The 15,334-nt window shown below is 33.6% G+C and overlaps 1 protein-coding gene across 3 annotated transcripts in view; it reads left to right on the top strand.

Annotated features, from left to right (window-relative positions):
• ATP8A1 (ATPase phospholipid transporting 8A1) overlaps positions 1-15,334 on the top strand; it is a 219,516-nt gene that overhangs the window by 51,913 nt on the left and 152,269 nt on the right. For 2 of the 3 annotated variants that reach the window (XR_005128999.2, XM_037530697.2), the window contains exons 6-9: positions 1,525-1,565; positions 7,156-7,229; positions 13,214-13,283; positions 14,429-14,556. Coding sequence is in view for 2 of the 3 variants with exons in the window: in XM_037530697.2 (XP_037386594.1) it covers positions 1,525-1,565; positions 7,156-7,229; positions 13,214-13,283; positions 14,429-14,556 (313 nt within the window). In the remaining variant the exon portion in view is untranslated. Of the gene's footprint in view, positions 1-1,524; positions 1,566-7,155; positions 7,230-10,647; positions 10,722-13,213; positions 13,284-14,428; positions 14,557-15,334 lie in introns of all 3 variants that reach the window. The other variant, XM_037530696.2, reaches the window with a different exon arrangement.

Genomic DNA, 15,334 nt, shown 5'->3' with positions numbered 1-15,334 from the left:
CCTTGTTCCCTAATTGTCTGAATATTGTAAAAATTGAAACTTTGACTTGTTACTAGTTGCAGATATTATACTGGAAATATTTATGTTTTAGTTCAACTTGGAAGTTAGTTTTTAAATCAAAGTTGATTCACCAAAGTACCCTGTAAAATATTCATTGTTGCATTAATTCATTTACTGAGACACACAATTGTCTTACTGCCAGGAGTGCTAATGAGGTGCTAGAGATAAAAAAAATGAGTAAGACACTGCTGCTGGATTCAGGAAATTCTGGGACACACACAGAAGAAAATATTTAGATTAAATTGCTTTATAGTGTATACTGATTTCAAGACATTGGTATATAATTAATGTCAGGTTAGCTATTTGACATTAGGGATTATCATTGTGATTTGCTTCAAAGAGTGCAGCATCACCTCTTCTAATATCAAAATAAACCCGAATCCAAGATTGTTGTACCTATAAATGATTCATTCTGCAAATATTGGCTGAGTGACAACTTGGGTGTCAGCTACTATGCTTTTTCCAGGGAATAGAGTGTTAGTCATAGCAAATTTAACTTTACCCTTATGGAATTTGTTGTGGGATAATTTGTTGACCCTTGACATTCCTTTTCTTTAGTTATTCTCTTTCCTGGTGTTTGCTTTTTCTTTCCATGACTATTGGTGTATTCATTATTATGCCACAGACAATTAGTTGTGTGGAAATAGTAATGGAACACTAAGAAATCAACTCTGTCATCACTTAATTGTAGCCTCTTTTTTCATTTCTTCTCACTAAACTAAAGACAAAAATATTTGTTCTTTTGCATTATTATAAACCTAAAGGTGCAAATTCTTTTTGTGTATAAGGTTCACTTATTTAGCAATCGATTCTGTGTTTTGTGATTCTTTATGAACATTGTTCTTGTTACGGCTTCTGAAATGTTTTTGTCACTCCCTTTTTCACCTATTTTATTATTTTTTTTTTTTTTAAAGATTTATTTATTTATTTATTTATGCAAGCCCTGGGTACAGTCAGAAGCGCGGGAGGGTGAGAGAATTCACTAGAGCCAGAGTGGGGAGCAGAGCAGGCAGAAGGACCGAGGTACACCGCTGAGGGGAGCAGCGGGCGGCAGGAGAGGTCTGCGCACCATGTGGGACCCTCCTCCGGTGGCCAGGGAGCAGCCGGGGATCGAACCGGCGCCTCAGAGGCCGCGGGCAGCTTCGCAACCCAGCGCTCAACCTCTGTGCCACCGGGGAGGCCCTTTTTCACCTATTTTAATGACTTCCTCCTTCAGGTGAGCCTATAATTTCTCTCTGTGCTGTAGAAATCCTTTGACGCCCTAAGAAGGTTACTCTGTGGCATCTGAGTTGTGTATTGGTTGTTTCCTATTGTTTTTATTATTTGACATATCTTTGCTATCATAATTAGTTATTAAATCTGTAAAAATTGCTGCTGGCTAATTGATGTGAACCTGTTTTAAGTAGTCATTTCAACAGAAATAAACTTGATAAATAGTAAAAATATTGCCTTTTCTCTTTCCAGTTTTGAGAAATGGTGCTTGGGAAATTGTACACTGGGAAAAGGTATGCATTGGTTTTTCTTTCATTCCAGGAGAAATGCATAGAGATGTACTTTAGTAGATATAATTTTGTATATAATATAAACAAATGTTAAGAATTCCACTAATGTGTAATTATTAATGTAAACATACATGGTGTTTTCATTTAGTTATTATGTAGTAATAATTTTGGAAAATACTAGGAAGGCTATTATCTTGAAATAATACTTGGAACTTTTTGTTTCTTTCATAATATATTTTGAGTGCTGTTTTCATAGATTTCATTTAATCATGAACTGTTTTGTATTGTAATATTTTGCTTTAATTTACTGTGCAAGTAAAAAATAATAGTTCTGATATTTCACATTTAAAAATTTTATTTCAAATTCATATACTGTGAATAATTGTATTTACACACAAACTGTCTTTCGAAATAACTAAACACCATCTTCTAGTGAGCTGGAAATTAGTTTCATACCACTGACATTAGTTTGCTCACAAGATCTCTAACATAGCAGTTAGAGAGTTGAATCATAACAAGTGTTCTCCAAATGTTTTTTAGACCTCAATTTCAAAAGGTAAGCAAGTCTTACTAGAGCATTCAATCTCTAGTCTTCATAGCTTGGTAACTTGGTGGCAAGGCCATTCTACCCAAAGGAATTTGTTTTCCGAGACTTCTGGGACAGTAAAGGTAGAACCCACAGTTAGATAATGTACTCCCCAGTGCTCCCCGGCAGGTTAGAGGCCATGCCCTCAATCCTGGCCTTTGATGCACATGGTTACCATGTCTCCCTGCCAGGAATAGGATTCTTCCTAAGCGAATTGTGTTTGTGTTGATTTTATATCAGTGGTTAGAATAGGGGTTGACATCCTGTTTTCCAAATATATGAAAACTCATCACTCTCTTTCTTTGCTCTTTGACATAAAAATAATGATGAGGAAAATACTTATTTCTTATTTCTGTGATAGTCACCTCTTTCAGAAGAACAAGATAAAACAGAAAAGTTCAAAACACTGTTTCAGAAGAATTTTCTTTATCCTTTTACCTAACATATCTAGACATAAACATTTTAGAGAAAATATAAGATATAATTATGAAAAAATAACTTTTGTTATAAATTATTTGCTTAACTAAGTTTGTTAGTGTGGTTAGCATAACTGCATAGTCTAACAAATTGATTTATCGGTTTCTTACCTTCCTAACTGCAATGCTTGTCCAGAAAATAAACACTTATAAAGTCAGGAGCTATCCATCTCCTACTTCATTCTAAAATTAACTTATTAAAATATTTTATTTTCCTACTACATAATCATTATTTCAAGATTGTGCTACTCTGTCTAGATTATAGTAACTCCCTTCAATTTTTCACATATAGAATAATTAAATTACCAGCCCACAATTACCCATAATAACAGCATTTTCAGTCATCTTGGAGGTCAGTGCCACACTGTCCCTGGGCAGCAAAGTAGAATTTAAAGCATTACCAAAAGTCACCCAGCCAAAATGAGCTGATGTTGCATAATAAAATAAATAGGTCATTAGTTAGGATTAATTATAGTTGGCTCAATGATAAATTCAGGATAAATATGCAAAAATTAATAACATTTTTGCTGGTATATCAAATTAGAAAAATGTATTGATAGTAAAGAGTTTTCTTTCCCAGTGACATGTGGGATGCATGGATATGACCTTTGTAAAGAAAATATAAAAATTTTAGATGGTAAATATTCAGACAAATGTGCACTTATGTCATAGTCCTAGAAAAGCTAAAACTAAAAATATCAGTTATTCCAAAGTATTTATGCAATGTAATCCCAGAGAAGTTACACTCTTTTTCCTTAAAAGTTGACTAAATTATTCATCTTGTTTTCAAAAATAAAAATTTCAGAAAATAGAATATTTTGGAAAAAATAAAAAGCAATATGTAAGAATTAACTACAAATAAAAATGGAAAGCAGAAGTAACTCAGTGTGCATCTGTGCAAAAATGCATAATGATAGACGATAGTACTCTGAAGTGAAGCCCATTGAATATTTGATGACAGATAAATATCATTGGTAAAAAGATTAATAAGTCACTTGGTTATCACAGATCAGCAGTTTTAAGAAATAGCATAGTTTATACCTAACTCGCAGCCCATGTTAAAATAAATTTTAACTGACTGAGTTAAATGTTAAACATTGTTTCTGAAAAACATACAAACAGAATAAAGACCACTAATATTTGAAGAACGAGTTCTATGGAACTTGATTATAAAAAATTTAAAGATATTACACAACAAAATTACCATAAATAAGTAAAATGTGGAACATATTTGCAACAAATAAAACAAAGAATTTAAATCGTTGTCATATAATTAGGAAATAAATGCTGGTAATAAGCAAGAAGAGATACAGTAGGGAAGCAGACACAGTATACTATTCAATCTTATGATAAAAATTGCTAATTCAAAAATATTGAAGTCTTGACTGCTATCTACTCAATAAATGAAAAAAAACTCACTTGTGTTTAAAATTTTTATTTTATTTAGTATTTCATTCCCATACTATTCTAATTTAGCAATTTGACTCTTCGTATTGAGAACCAGAAGGATTCAGGGAACTCATATCCTCAAAATAATCATAGAATAGGGAAAAATATATACCTATGATATGTTTTATAACAATTAGAAGTTGTTCAAATTCTGTGAAAACACAAAAAATTTCATACCATTCCTTCAGCAAATATTTATTGAATGTAAGTGGCAAATGGTGAATTCATAGCAACAAGCAAGACTTAAGAGGATTCTGTATCATAATATAACAATTATAGGTGAAAAGAACAGAACCATGTACACTAAGATGCAGGTCATGTAAAAATGGTTTATTATTTACTAAGTGGTCAGGAATGAAAGCAGGCTCATTTGTTTGGTTAGCCAAGCTGTACATCAAGTCTTTCCTTTAACTCATGTAATATTTTATGCAATTAAAAATAAAATCAGTAAATGAAAACCAAGTATCTGATCCATATGCCAAGGTGATAAACCTTAGTGCAGATGGGCCTCAGTCTAGGGTTCTCGTCTGCCTTTTTAAATGTGTGGCTACTATGGTTGCTTTTAATAGTCCTCACAGAGCATACAAAATTACAAAACATACAGCCCAGTTATTCACAGATGGGCAGTCCTCTGCTATCAAACATTAACAGTTCATCTCTTCATTTATTTTCCTAAAACCTTTTTACTGTTGCACAGGGTTAAGTTGAAAGTGTATGGGTTTCAAAGTAAGTATTGGCAATTACAAAGCTCTCTATAAGAAATAGCATTTCCATTCTTGAAATGTAACCAGAAGTCTTCATTTTCCTCATGCAAAAATTCTTCGCATTGACAGGCAGCTGAGACTGTTCATGGATTTTTGAGATAGATGCAAGTGGCGAATCTAGGGGATGAACTAACACCTTCTCACTTTGTAGGGAAGCATGGAGCGGTGAACTATATGCACGTAGAAGAGTCACTTCATAAAGCTGCTTTAATGCATAAGTTTCTACCATGCGATGTGGTTCTATGAATTAAGATTTTGTATCACAGTAAAATATTAAATATTACATATAAATATCCTAGGGCCTACAAATGGGCTGAGACAGTTGATTTTAAATCAATCTATTATAATTTGAGAATCTTACCTTTTGCATAATCTTCAATTGTAGTTGCTAATGCCAGTGACTTGAGAATCTCAAGGTAGTAGACAAAAGCCCTGAGAAATATTTCCTTCATTTCAGCATACTGTGACCTAAAACCACTTTGTCATGGTGCTCCTGCAGTGAGGATACGTGGTCAAAGGTTTTTGCCATCTTGACTTTCTTTTTGGTCCTCTTCTATGCACACCAGACTAGAAGGGCAAATGCCACATCAGGAACTCAGAGCCCAAAACGAGAGGTGCTTAGATGTGGTTGAGCGAGTGATCTAAAACACAAGCACTATAAGAAAGGAGTGATTGCCCTGCTTCACATTTCTATGGGAATGCTTTAGCTTTCATGAACCCTTGGTTTTCCCAAGTCACTGCAGTAACTATATTATCACCATAGAAAATGCTAATGTTTCCTGTCATCTTCAGTTTGATAACCACAAGCCTCACTTTGGTCTTTACATGAGCAGAGATGTTAGAAAGCAATGTAGCTAGTTGGGGATCTTCTTAAGTCTATTAGATTCGAATACTGTAAAGAAAACAGATACCTTGATTTTATGACGAATGTTGGAGAGAAAACATTACAGAGGATTAACAAAGCATTCACGGAGAAAGCATTAATAGATTGGAAAGGAAACTTTAACAGAAATAAAGAAAAATTAAATGGTAGCTGGGTAGTCCTCAAGTTCGTGGCTGCAGAACACTGACATTTCTCTATCTTGCTTTCTGTGGGGTTTTCAGAGTACTTTCGGAGTACATTATTTTAAGCTACTTTACATCTATACTTACTATTTCCTATTTTCCCAGTTTGTTCTATTTTTGAGGGAGGAAGTGTTTGATTCCAAGGTCCCTGGCAATTTGTCAATTTCAGATCATCCAGATACCCACTGAAATAATTATTTTTTAATCAAGGCATTCAAATCTTCTCTACATAGAGAACCAGTAGCATGGATGAGAAGATGCCCTCCATCCTTCCCTAACCTGTCCCTCTCCCCAGTACACAAAATAGAATACAATGAGCTGTCTTTGCAATTATTTCTTATCCATGTTGATATCATTATCTTTCTCACCAACAAGTGTTAGTTTAGGGTTCAAGAAGTAGGGAGGAGACTGACAAAAACACTTTCACCAAAAAAAACTTTTCTTGTTTAAATACTGAAACTTATTTTTAGATTCATTTGGCTGTTAAGAAAAACTTTCAGGATAAATGGGAGGGCCTGTCAACCTGGTGTGGTTAGCAACAGGTTTTAAATAGTTGGAGTTGTATTGGTTGCTGGAAGCTCTATGATAAACCTATCATTTAAATTTCTTCTAACAGTTTCTGGCCATAGAATGTCTTCAATTGTCTTCATACCAGCTCATAAAAATGCTAACAGGCAGTAAAATGAGAAAGAATTTAAGCTGTTTATTTTTTCTGTAAAATACAGGTGATATTTTTAGTAAATTTACTTATGTAGAATCAGGCTTTGCAGGACAACCAGATGTGAGTATAAGGCTAAACTCTTTCACTATGATGCTGGGTAAATAAATTAGAATCTGACTCATTTCTTTCCTCTCTAAATTATGATGATCACTAACACCTATTTGATAAAGTCATCATGAGAAGTAATGATCTGATTCCTTTCCACTTTTATTGAGATCTTAAACAAGTAACTATTTTATTTGACTAATTCCTCCTTGTTTTTATGTCAAAGAAAGAGAATATGAGAAGTTAAGATATCAATTAAGTGGTTAATTAGATGGATTTATTTTATTAGCTATTATTAAAACATAAAAATACAACATTCATTTTTAAAGTTTGTCCCATACTTAGATAATTACATCATTTTGTGAAGATAAGTGGTTCTTGTTCACCAATAACCATTTTACTGTATTCTATGCTTAAATACAATGGGTTGTATATTTGTAACTATCTTTCAATGCAGATAATTAACCAATTCCCAGTTTTCTTTCAGGTAAATGTTGGAGATATAGTTATAATAAAAGGCAAAGAGTTTATACCTGCTGACACTGTACTTCTCTCATCAAGGTAGAGATACCTACTGATGCTCAAACAGTGTAGAGGATGGTTTCTCTACCCTGCATTGACCTTGTGATTTCTCCAAGGAAATAAGGAATAAACGAAGAATTTTAAACCTCTCCAATGATTTTGAATTAAGCATTAAAAAATTTGATTGGACCTAAAGAACTCTTTCATGTTTGCCATATAGAATAAGTGATAGGTACTCTATAATTCAAATGCTATAATTACAATTAAGAGTCTGCTATGCCTCTGGATGTGTACAGATCCTTTTGTAGAGTCCTTCCTAAGAATACTCTTAGAAGATGGCCTATCATTTATTCTATATAATATATGTAATGGGTTCTTTTGATTTGATCTTGCAAACCTTGTTCATGATAAATTCCTCTATGATGCATTGGTATATGCCTGCAAATTTCTTGATCTTTATGGTGAACTGGTATAAGAAAATGGATGCGTAATTTCTTTGTTGTCATATCTTTTGAAATACCATAATTTTCCAACAAAAATTTAATTCCATTGCTCTTTTAAGTTTTCATTACTGAATTTAAATAACTTTTGTTTTATTCATATTTAAGATAGTCATGAATTAGTATTCAGAACACATGGCACTGTTACCCTGTAAAGAATGTGACTCTCAAATGGTTTTAGCTTTTAAAACTATAAAACTAGACCTAACATAAATTAAGAAAAATGTTTTGATATTTTAGAGGTTGTTTATCATCATTTCCTTGGACAGTTTTATTTGTAAAACCCACTATAAATATGGACAGTGTCATTTTTTCAAAATCTGTTTAATCAGGTCATTAAGTTTGAATTTATGATAAGCTAGTGAAACTTTGTCGAACAAATGAGTTACCCATATATTTGCAGAAGTAAGTCTATAACTGTATTTATAGTTATTGCAGTTATATTTCCATATTTTATACAGTTAGGAAGCTTTAGTGTCACTCAAGTTTTACTTTCTAGAAAAATAAAAATTAATAGATTTTGAAACCAATATTTCTGTTATTACTTTCCTTTGCTTATAACTTTACCAGGGTAAGTCTCCAATACTGAAAGAAAGGTAATGAGCCATACAAGGACTCCTAAGAATAAGTTCACTGTGAACTTAACTGTCCTTGTCTCAGGTACTGGGTAACATCAGATACTTGAGAGCGCTCTGTTTAGGAGGCAGAAAGCCAGGGCTTATATCCCAGCTTGGTGATTTTTGAACAAAATATTTAATCTCTCAGACCTTGATATTACATCTTTGCAAGAGAGAAAGATGAATTAAATTACCAAATTCTAATATTACCCAGTTTGTTTAAATTGACTAATTTGTTTAAATTGACAATCTCTAAATTTTAAGATTGCTTAACTGAATGATGTATAAATAGTGGTACTAAGTAGAAGATTGATAAGTGTCATGGATGATTGACCACCTGAATGTCATATTTATATAACAAAGTTCAAAATAATAGAAAGGCATTCCAGTAATTTAGGGGGAAAAAGTCTCTTCTTTATTAAACTTATCAGAGACATACCAGAGAATACCATAAATGCTGAACCATTAATTACTATATTTTGTATGCTCAAGTTATGAAGATAATTGATCCTGTTAATTCTAAATTGAAAGTTTTCAAAATATTTTTATCTGCCGCTACCCTAAGTCTCAGAAATAGCCAGTAAGCTGTGTGCTTGTATTTCTTAAAAATCGGAACATTTTCACAGAATTTATTTTCTAAAAACATAAAACTAAAATGTTTTCTATTGAGTATTTTCATTAGTGCTATTAACATTGGTATATCACAATCATTTCTATATCTTTATATAGCACCTGTTATAATTAGCTTTCTCCAAAGATCAGTATTTTTAAATAGATTATCAGATTCATTGCTTTTTGTTTTGTAGGATTCAAAGTAAATTATAAGGCTGGTGCTAGTAGATTTTTCAAGTGACAAAATATCACCTTTCAGTTGTTTTTTTTCCTCAAAGGATTTTTGAATTACATAACCCTTTTGAGCCTATGGTAGTCTTTAAAAGTTGATAGACTTTCTTGACATCATTTAACAGAAAAGGAATTTTGACTTTCTTATGACTACTTTAGCAACAATTAGACTAAGGTTGGAATACTTCTAATATATCTGCATTATCCCACTGTCCACTCTCAGAATTAGTGCATAGTGATTTTTAGCTGTAGATGAGTATACCATTTATCAGTAAGAATAAACAACAGTATATATTTCAGTTTTTAAAAATGTGCAATTATTAAATTACTAATAACACATCTTTGAGATAGGTTGAAGTTAAAACATGAACATGGTTGAAAGTCATTATGCTTCATTTTCTTTCACTTTGAAATGAAGAAACTGAAATTTTTAATATAACAAATATAAATGAAGTATGAGAGTGACAAAGCATAGCCTACTAATTCTTAGAATATATATTTTATACCCTCTTCTGAAAAATTTCTCCTGGATTCAAAAGCTTACCTCCCAAAGCAATGTGTTACCTCGAACTTATTAATTATTAAATAATTCAAAAGGCTGCAATTGTGACTTCTAACTTCCTGAATCCACATCTTACAGGTTTGCATTAAAGTTAATAAAATATTCAGGCTATTAACTTTGAAAATGTTTTGGAATCAGAAAACTTTAAAAAAAAAGTGTGTGTGTAGGAGACCTCATATAGTATGCATCTTTGTTTTTCAAAAACCTAGACAGGGCCTCCCCGGTGGCGCAGCGGTTGAGCGCTGGGTTGCAAAGCTGCCCGCGGCCTCTGTGGCGCCGGCTCGATCCCGGCTGCTCCCCGGCCACCAGAGGAAGGTCCCACATGGCACGCAGACCTCTCCTGCCGCCCGCTGCTCCCCTCAGCAGTGTACTTCGGTCCTTCTGCCTGCTCTGCTCCCCGCTCTGGCTCTGGTGAATTCTCTCACCCTCCCGTGCTTCTGACTGTACCCAGTGCTTGTATAAACAAAAACAAACAAACAAACAAATAAATAAAACATGCCTCTATTAAAAAAAAAAAACCTAGACAGTAGTTTCCACAATTATTTCTCTCCTTGAGTAGGAGTAGATATATAGCACATGGCATGAGAGTCAGAAATTGGAAAAAGAAAAATTTGTAAAATAAAGTAGCTCTATATAAAAATAGCTTTTTATTTAATTTGGCAAGATATGCTTATGAATACTTTCAAAAATCAAGTTTTTACATTAAAAATCAAATTTTGGGCTTAAAAGCCAGAGGTAATCCTTAAAACTTGTTTTTCTTGTGCCTTTCGACCTGATCAAAATAAGTTTTGAAAAAATTGGCATTAAACATTTTTATTAACATGTATTATTTTCTATAATAATTTCAAACTTTCTGTCTCCTTTGTCCATTTGTTTGTTTTTTTCTCTGTTATTCATTTTTTTCCCATTTAATTATTTTAAACTGGGACCTATAGGTGGCAGTAGGGGAAATAGTGAAAGTGACCAATGGGGAACATCTCCCAGCAGATCTCATCAGCCTGTCCTCAAGGTTAGAACCACTGAGTTGTACAGGATGTGTGTATGTGGATCCTCACCCTACACCAGAAAGCAGTTGCACTCAAAGATGCTTGAGTTCTGTGTCTCGCCCTTTAAATCACAAACTTTTTTATATTCCTTGGCGATGGACATTTGCAGATTTTTTAAAGGTCTTTATGAATACAGTGTTAGATGATGTTCACCCTTCAGGTGGACAGATTCAGCTCCTATTATCAGTAGGAGTCCTTAAGTCCTGGCAGTAAAGGTAGATTTAATTTCCTATGCATCGTTAATAGAGATTCATATTTTAATTACATGCCTAAATACTCAGGCTTTCTTTATTACCTTCCTAGCATATTGTTTTAAACAATGTTAAGCTTTTTCATGAAGCACAGTTATTAAGAAATTTATAAGATTTGTCTTATTTTGTATTTGAAATTTTCTAATAAAATTCTGTTGAATCCCATCAGTGATTATGACTGTAACTTGGGCTTGTCTAGGGTTTACAGAGGACCCCCTGCACAAAGCTGGATGTTGTACATTTTGTACTGCATGCTTTGGGATCAGTTATTATCCCACTTGTAACTAGTGACAACCTGCATGTAACTGTGATTGAAAAGTGTCAGCTGTTTTACTAGTGTCTGTATTGTGATGTGCATCTCCTTTCATTTTCCTCTTACTAATCAAAAAGCCTGCTTTGCCTCTCTGACTGTAGCTTGTGTTTTGGATGTCATGATAATTTGCTGAAATATTTATTATCTCGCATGAGATTATCTGCAACTTCTTGTTGCCTTTTCATAGCACTGTTAAGAACCACTTCATTAACAGCTGACTTAAGGGATTAACAGTGTTCTGAAATTAGATGCATATTTATTGGCCCCCACATAAAATTGCAGCCAATCATTTCACTTTCTGACATCCTAGCCATTTAGTCCTAGAAAAGTTGCTTTAAAAAAAAAAAGATAGAAATAAAAGAATCTTAATCTCATTTTAACATGAGAATGCCCTTAGATATATTGATCAGTAAAATTTTAATGTATTTGCCACCAAAATATGGAATCAACTTTGTTCATATAGCTTTGGTCATCATGCTTCTACATTATCAGATGTGCTTTATAATTTCACAAACCACTTATGTTTCAAATTATATAAATAAGTAAAATATGAAATAGGAACAATTTCCAGAGCCAAATTACTGTGACAGTAATAAAAAATAAAATTCTGAATAATTGGTAGTTCAAAATAGAAAACTTCAAATAAAAAACTTCCCCAGTTGGGAAAAAGTATCAGTTTCTAAAAAAAAGTAAATTGAAGAATTGCAAAGCTACTTTAAAATGAATCTAAAATATTTGATGAATAGCCAAGCATTTCACTAATTTTCACAGACCACAGTTTCCTCAAGCCCACAAAATTAACCTAAATGCTCATTTCTGCAACTGGGATTAGTCTCTTTTACACATGTACACATTTGAAGTTGATTAGAAAATTCCAGGTGTCTGAGACTTGAAAATGTATAACTTTGACTGCACATACTTATCATAGACTGTCTTCCTAGTTACTTGAACATCAGTAAATTAGGCTTATTGTATAACCAAGTGCTAATAGGTTGACTTCAGAATGCTTTTCCTTATAGTTGAGGGTCAGATTATCTAGTTGAACTGCAGACTGACAGATTTATAGTTCCTGGGCAAGTGAAGTTAGCTATGAAGGGGAGGATGTGAGGAGATCCAGGGTGCAGGAGATATGATGATATGGGAGACATGGACCCTTAGGCAGCCCACACTCACCAGACCCCTAGAACACTCTCGTGAGGACCCATCAAATGGATCTTCCCAGCAGTATTGCTCAGTGAACTGATTTTAGTTTTAGCTGCCATAAGAATCTCTGAAGCATCCTCAATTGATAGACTAGGAACAGAAAAAAATAGGGAGAAAAAAGTGTATATCTACTTTCTTTATAAAATATGTTTATACCACTTTTGAAAGCAGTCTTAAGATGTAAATATTATGGTTCATATGATCCTGTTTACCTCTTCCAAGAGGATAGTAGAAGCAAGTTTGTAGAAGCAGCAATCTGGAATTTTCTAATCAACTACTTAACTAATTTGCATGTGGGCTACAAGCATGAAATCTCACTTGATGGTTTTTGAGCTTAAGATAAATCTGGACACAAAAGTGCTTTACCTTTCAGATATACTCTGCTGTGTCTATATGGATGGACAATTTAAGCATAATGCGACAATCCAATCATTTACAGTACCTTGAAGATCAGTACTGATTATGGTCAGGAAATTGCTTTTGAGTCCTTCTGGCTGAAAAATTGATCCGTGCGTCATGCATGGGTTCTGTCTTACAGCATCTTGCTGTTAGAATGAAAAATATAAAGAAACTAGGCAACTAAAACTTTGTTTAGAATGAAAGGCTTCAGTGAATCTGAGCACTTAAATGTCATTATTATGCCTTCCTTCCACCTCTAAATCCTTGTACTTTTCAACTTAAACAACAGTGAGCCCCAGGCCATGTGCTACATTGAAACATCCAACTTAGATGGTGAAACAAACCTGAAAATCAGACAGGTAAGATCTAATACAGATTATGTAATTTTTGTTTTATTACATGAAATTAAGAACTTTATTTCTTAGTGGTATTGTCTTGAGTTGAAGTCATTTTGTCCAATTGTAAATATTTTCTCCTTTCGCCACTATGACAAGGGTTTATAAACCGGTATCATTAAGTATCATGGAAGACTCAGGTTGACTTGCATGATTAAATATACTCCATCATGGAGATAGATTTGTAATAGTATTTTCAAGTTTATGCACTAGCCAATATTCAGATGGTAATAGTAATGATAGTTCGTAGTGTTCTTGATTTATTTTCCCTGTCACCTAGTCTGTATTATTGTTTGACTTTGCCATGTTGAAAAGACACACCTGCTATTGCTATTCTAAAAGTCTTGTTAATTTCAAGGAATAATTTAGATTTCTATATTTGTTTTTCATACCACCCCTAATAGAAAGTAAGTATAGATTTTTATTTTTAAAGTTTTTAAAGAGACTTTTAAAAATGTATCACCTTGGGTTCCAGGTGAAAAGTGAAATGACAAGTGGGCAGGATGTGATGTTGTAGAAGGTCCTCACAGAAACCAGAGCAAAGAACTATTTTGAAATTTTTCTTCTCAGTACAGTCAAAGAAAAGAAACATAACTATGCTCTTTGAGCTTTGATTCGATTTGTTATCTCCTTTCTGAGATTCAGCAGACAGACTTGGATTGGGTAATACTAAATATTTTTATTTAGGGAGGCAAATGACTGTTGAAGGACTTATTTAAAATATTTTCTTATATAATTCTTATATCATTTTTCATTTTTGCACAATGTATGCATTTTCATTTTTGTTATATTCCCCATAAGAATTATATAAAATAAAGTATTAAAAAAAGATTAACAGTTAAAAAAAAATTTTCATATTCTAGTTGTTAGTTACCTAAATATATTTTAGAACTTTCACAAAGCTGCCCTGTTCTTGTGCTAAAAACCCATATTTAGGTGGAAAGGAAGGTATATATTAATTGTATTTGACAGAGATATTGTATCTAGAGGAGAATTTCTTATAAAATAGTAGATTTCTTAGATCTTAAAAATCTAAATGAACTCAGAGTCCTTATTTCTCACACACACCTTATTTAATGTACTTTGCTTATTTAACACTTTCGAAACAGGGCTTGCCAGCAACATCAGACATAAAGGACATAGACAATTTGATGAGAATTTCTGGCAGAATCGAGTGTGAAAGTCCAAATAGACATCTCTATGATTTTGTTGGAAACATAAGACTTGATGGATTTGGGTATGTAAAATCAGTTTCATAAAAATGCTGAATTCTGTATGTAACATGTAATGCTGAGTGACTTCCAAGCCCACATACATATCTTTTCTTGTGCCCTAGGTCTTTTCTTGTGCCCATGTATCTTTTCTTGTGCCCTAGGTCTTATGTCTGAAAAACTTTTTCTTCTTTTTTTTTAGATTTTTTTTTTTTAATTTTATACAAGAACCAGGGTACAGGCCAGATGTGCGGGAGGGTAAGAGGATTCACCAGAGACAGAGCAGGGAACAGAACGGGCAGAACAACCAAAATACACTGCTGAAGGGAGCAGCAGGCGAGACAGGAGAGGTCTGCCGTGCCATGTGGGCTGCTCTTCGGCGGGCGGGGATCGAACCAGCATTGCAGAGGCTGTGGACAGCTTCACAGCACTACACTCAACCACTTGTGCCACTGGGGAGGCCCCTGAAAATATTTTTCTTAAGCATTTACATGTTGCTTCTACCCAAGAGTCATTTTGTAAAAATGCTATATCTTAACCTTGTACACCTGGTATAAATGGAGACTTTCTCTGGGTTCCTGCCAGCCTGGCAACTGACAGGTTGAAAAAAGATTCTCAATACCTTTGGGTTTGTAGCATAGTTGACTTTTATAGTGTTAACCCAGAAATCTTAGAGTCTTTATGCTTGACATGAGTGTATTTTCTTTCCTTTAAGAATAAAGGTCATTGTTCAATGCCAGGAGCTTTGGCTTTCTAGATGAAAACTAAAAACTTGCCCTTTAGTCCTTGTAATTGAAAAGTTAT

The sequence above is a fragment of the Talpa occidentalis genome, unplaced genomic scaffold (genome assembly GCF_014898055.3).
Source record: "Talpa occidentalis isolate TD23 unplaced genomic scaffold, MPIMG_talOcc4v2.1 talOcc4.6, whole genome shotgun sequence".
In the NCBI taxonomy this organism is placed as follows: Eukaryota; Metazoa; Chordata; class Mammalia; order Eulipotyphla; family Talpidae; genus Talpa; species Talpa occidentalis.
Note: the sequence above shows the minus strand (reverse complement) of the source record. Positions and strands in the feature narration are given on the sequence as shown.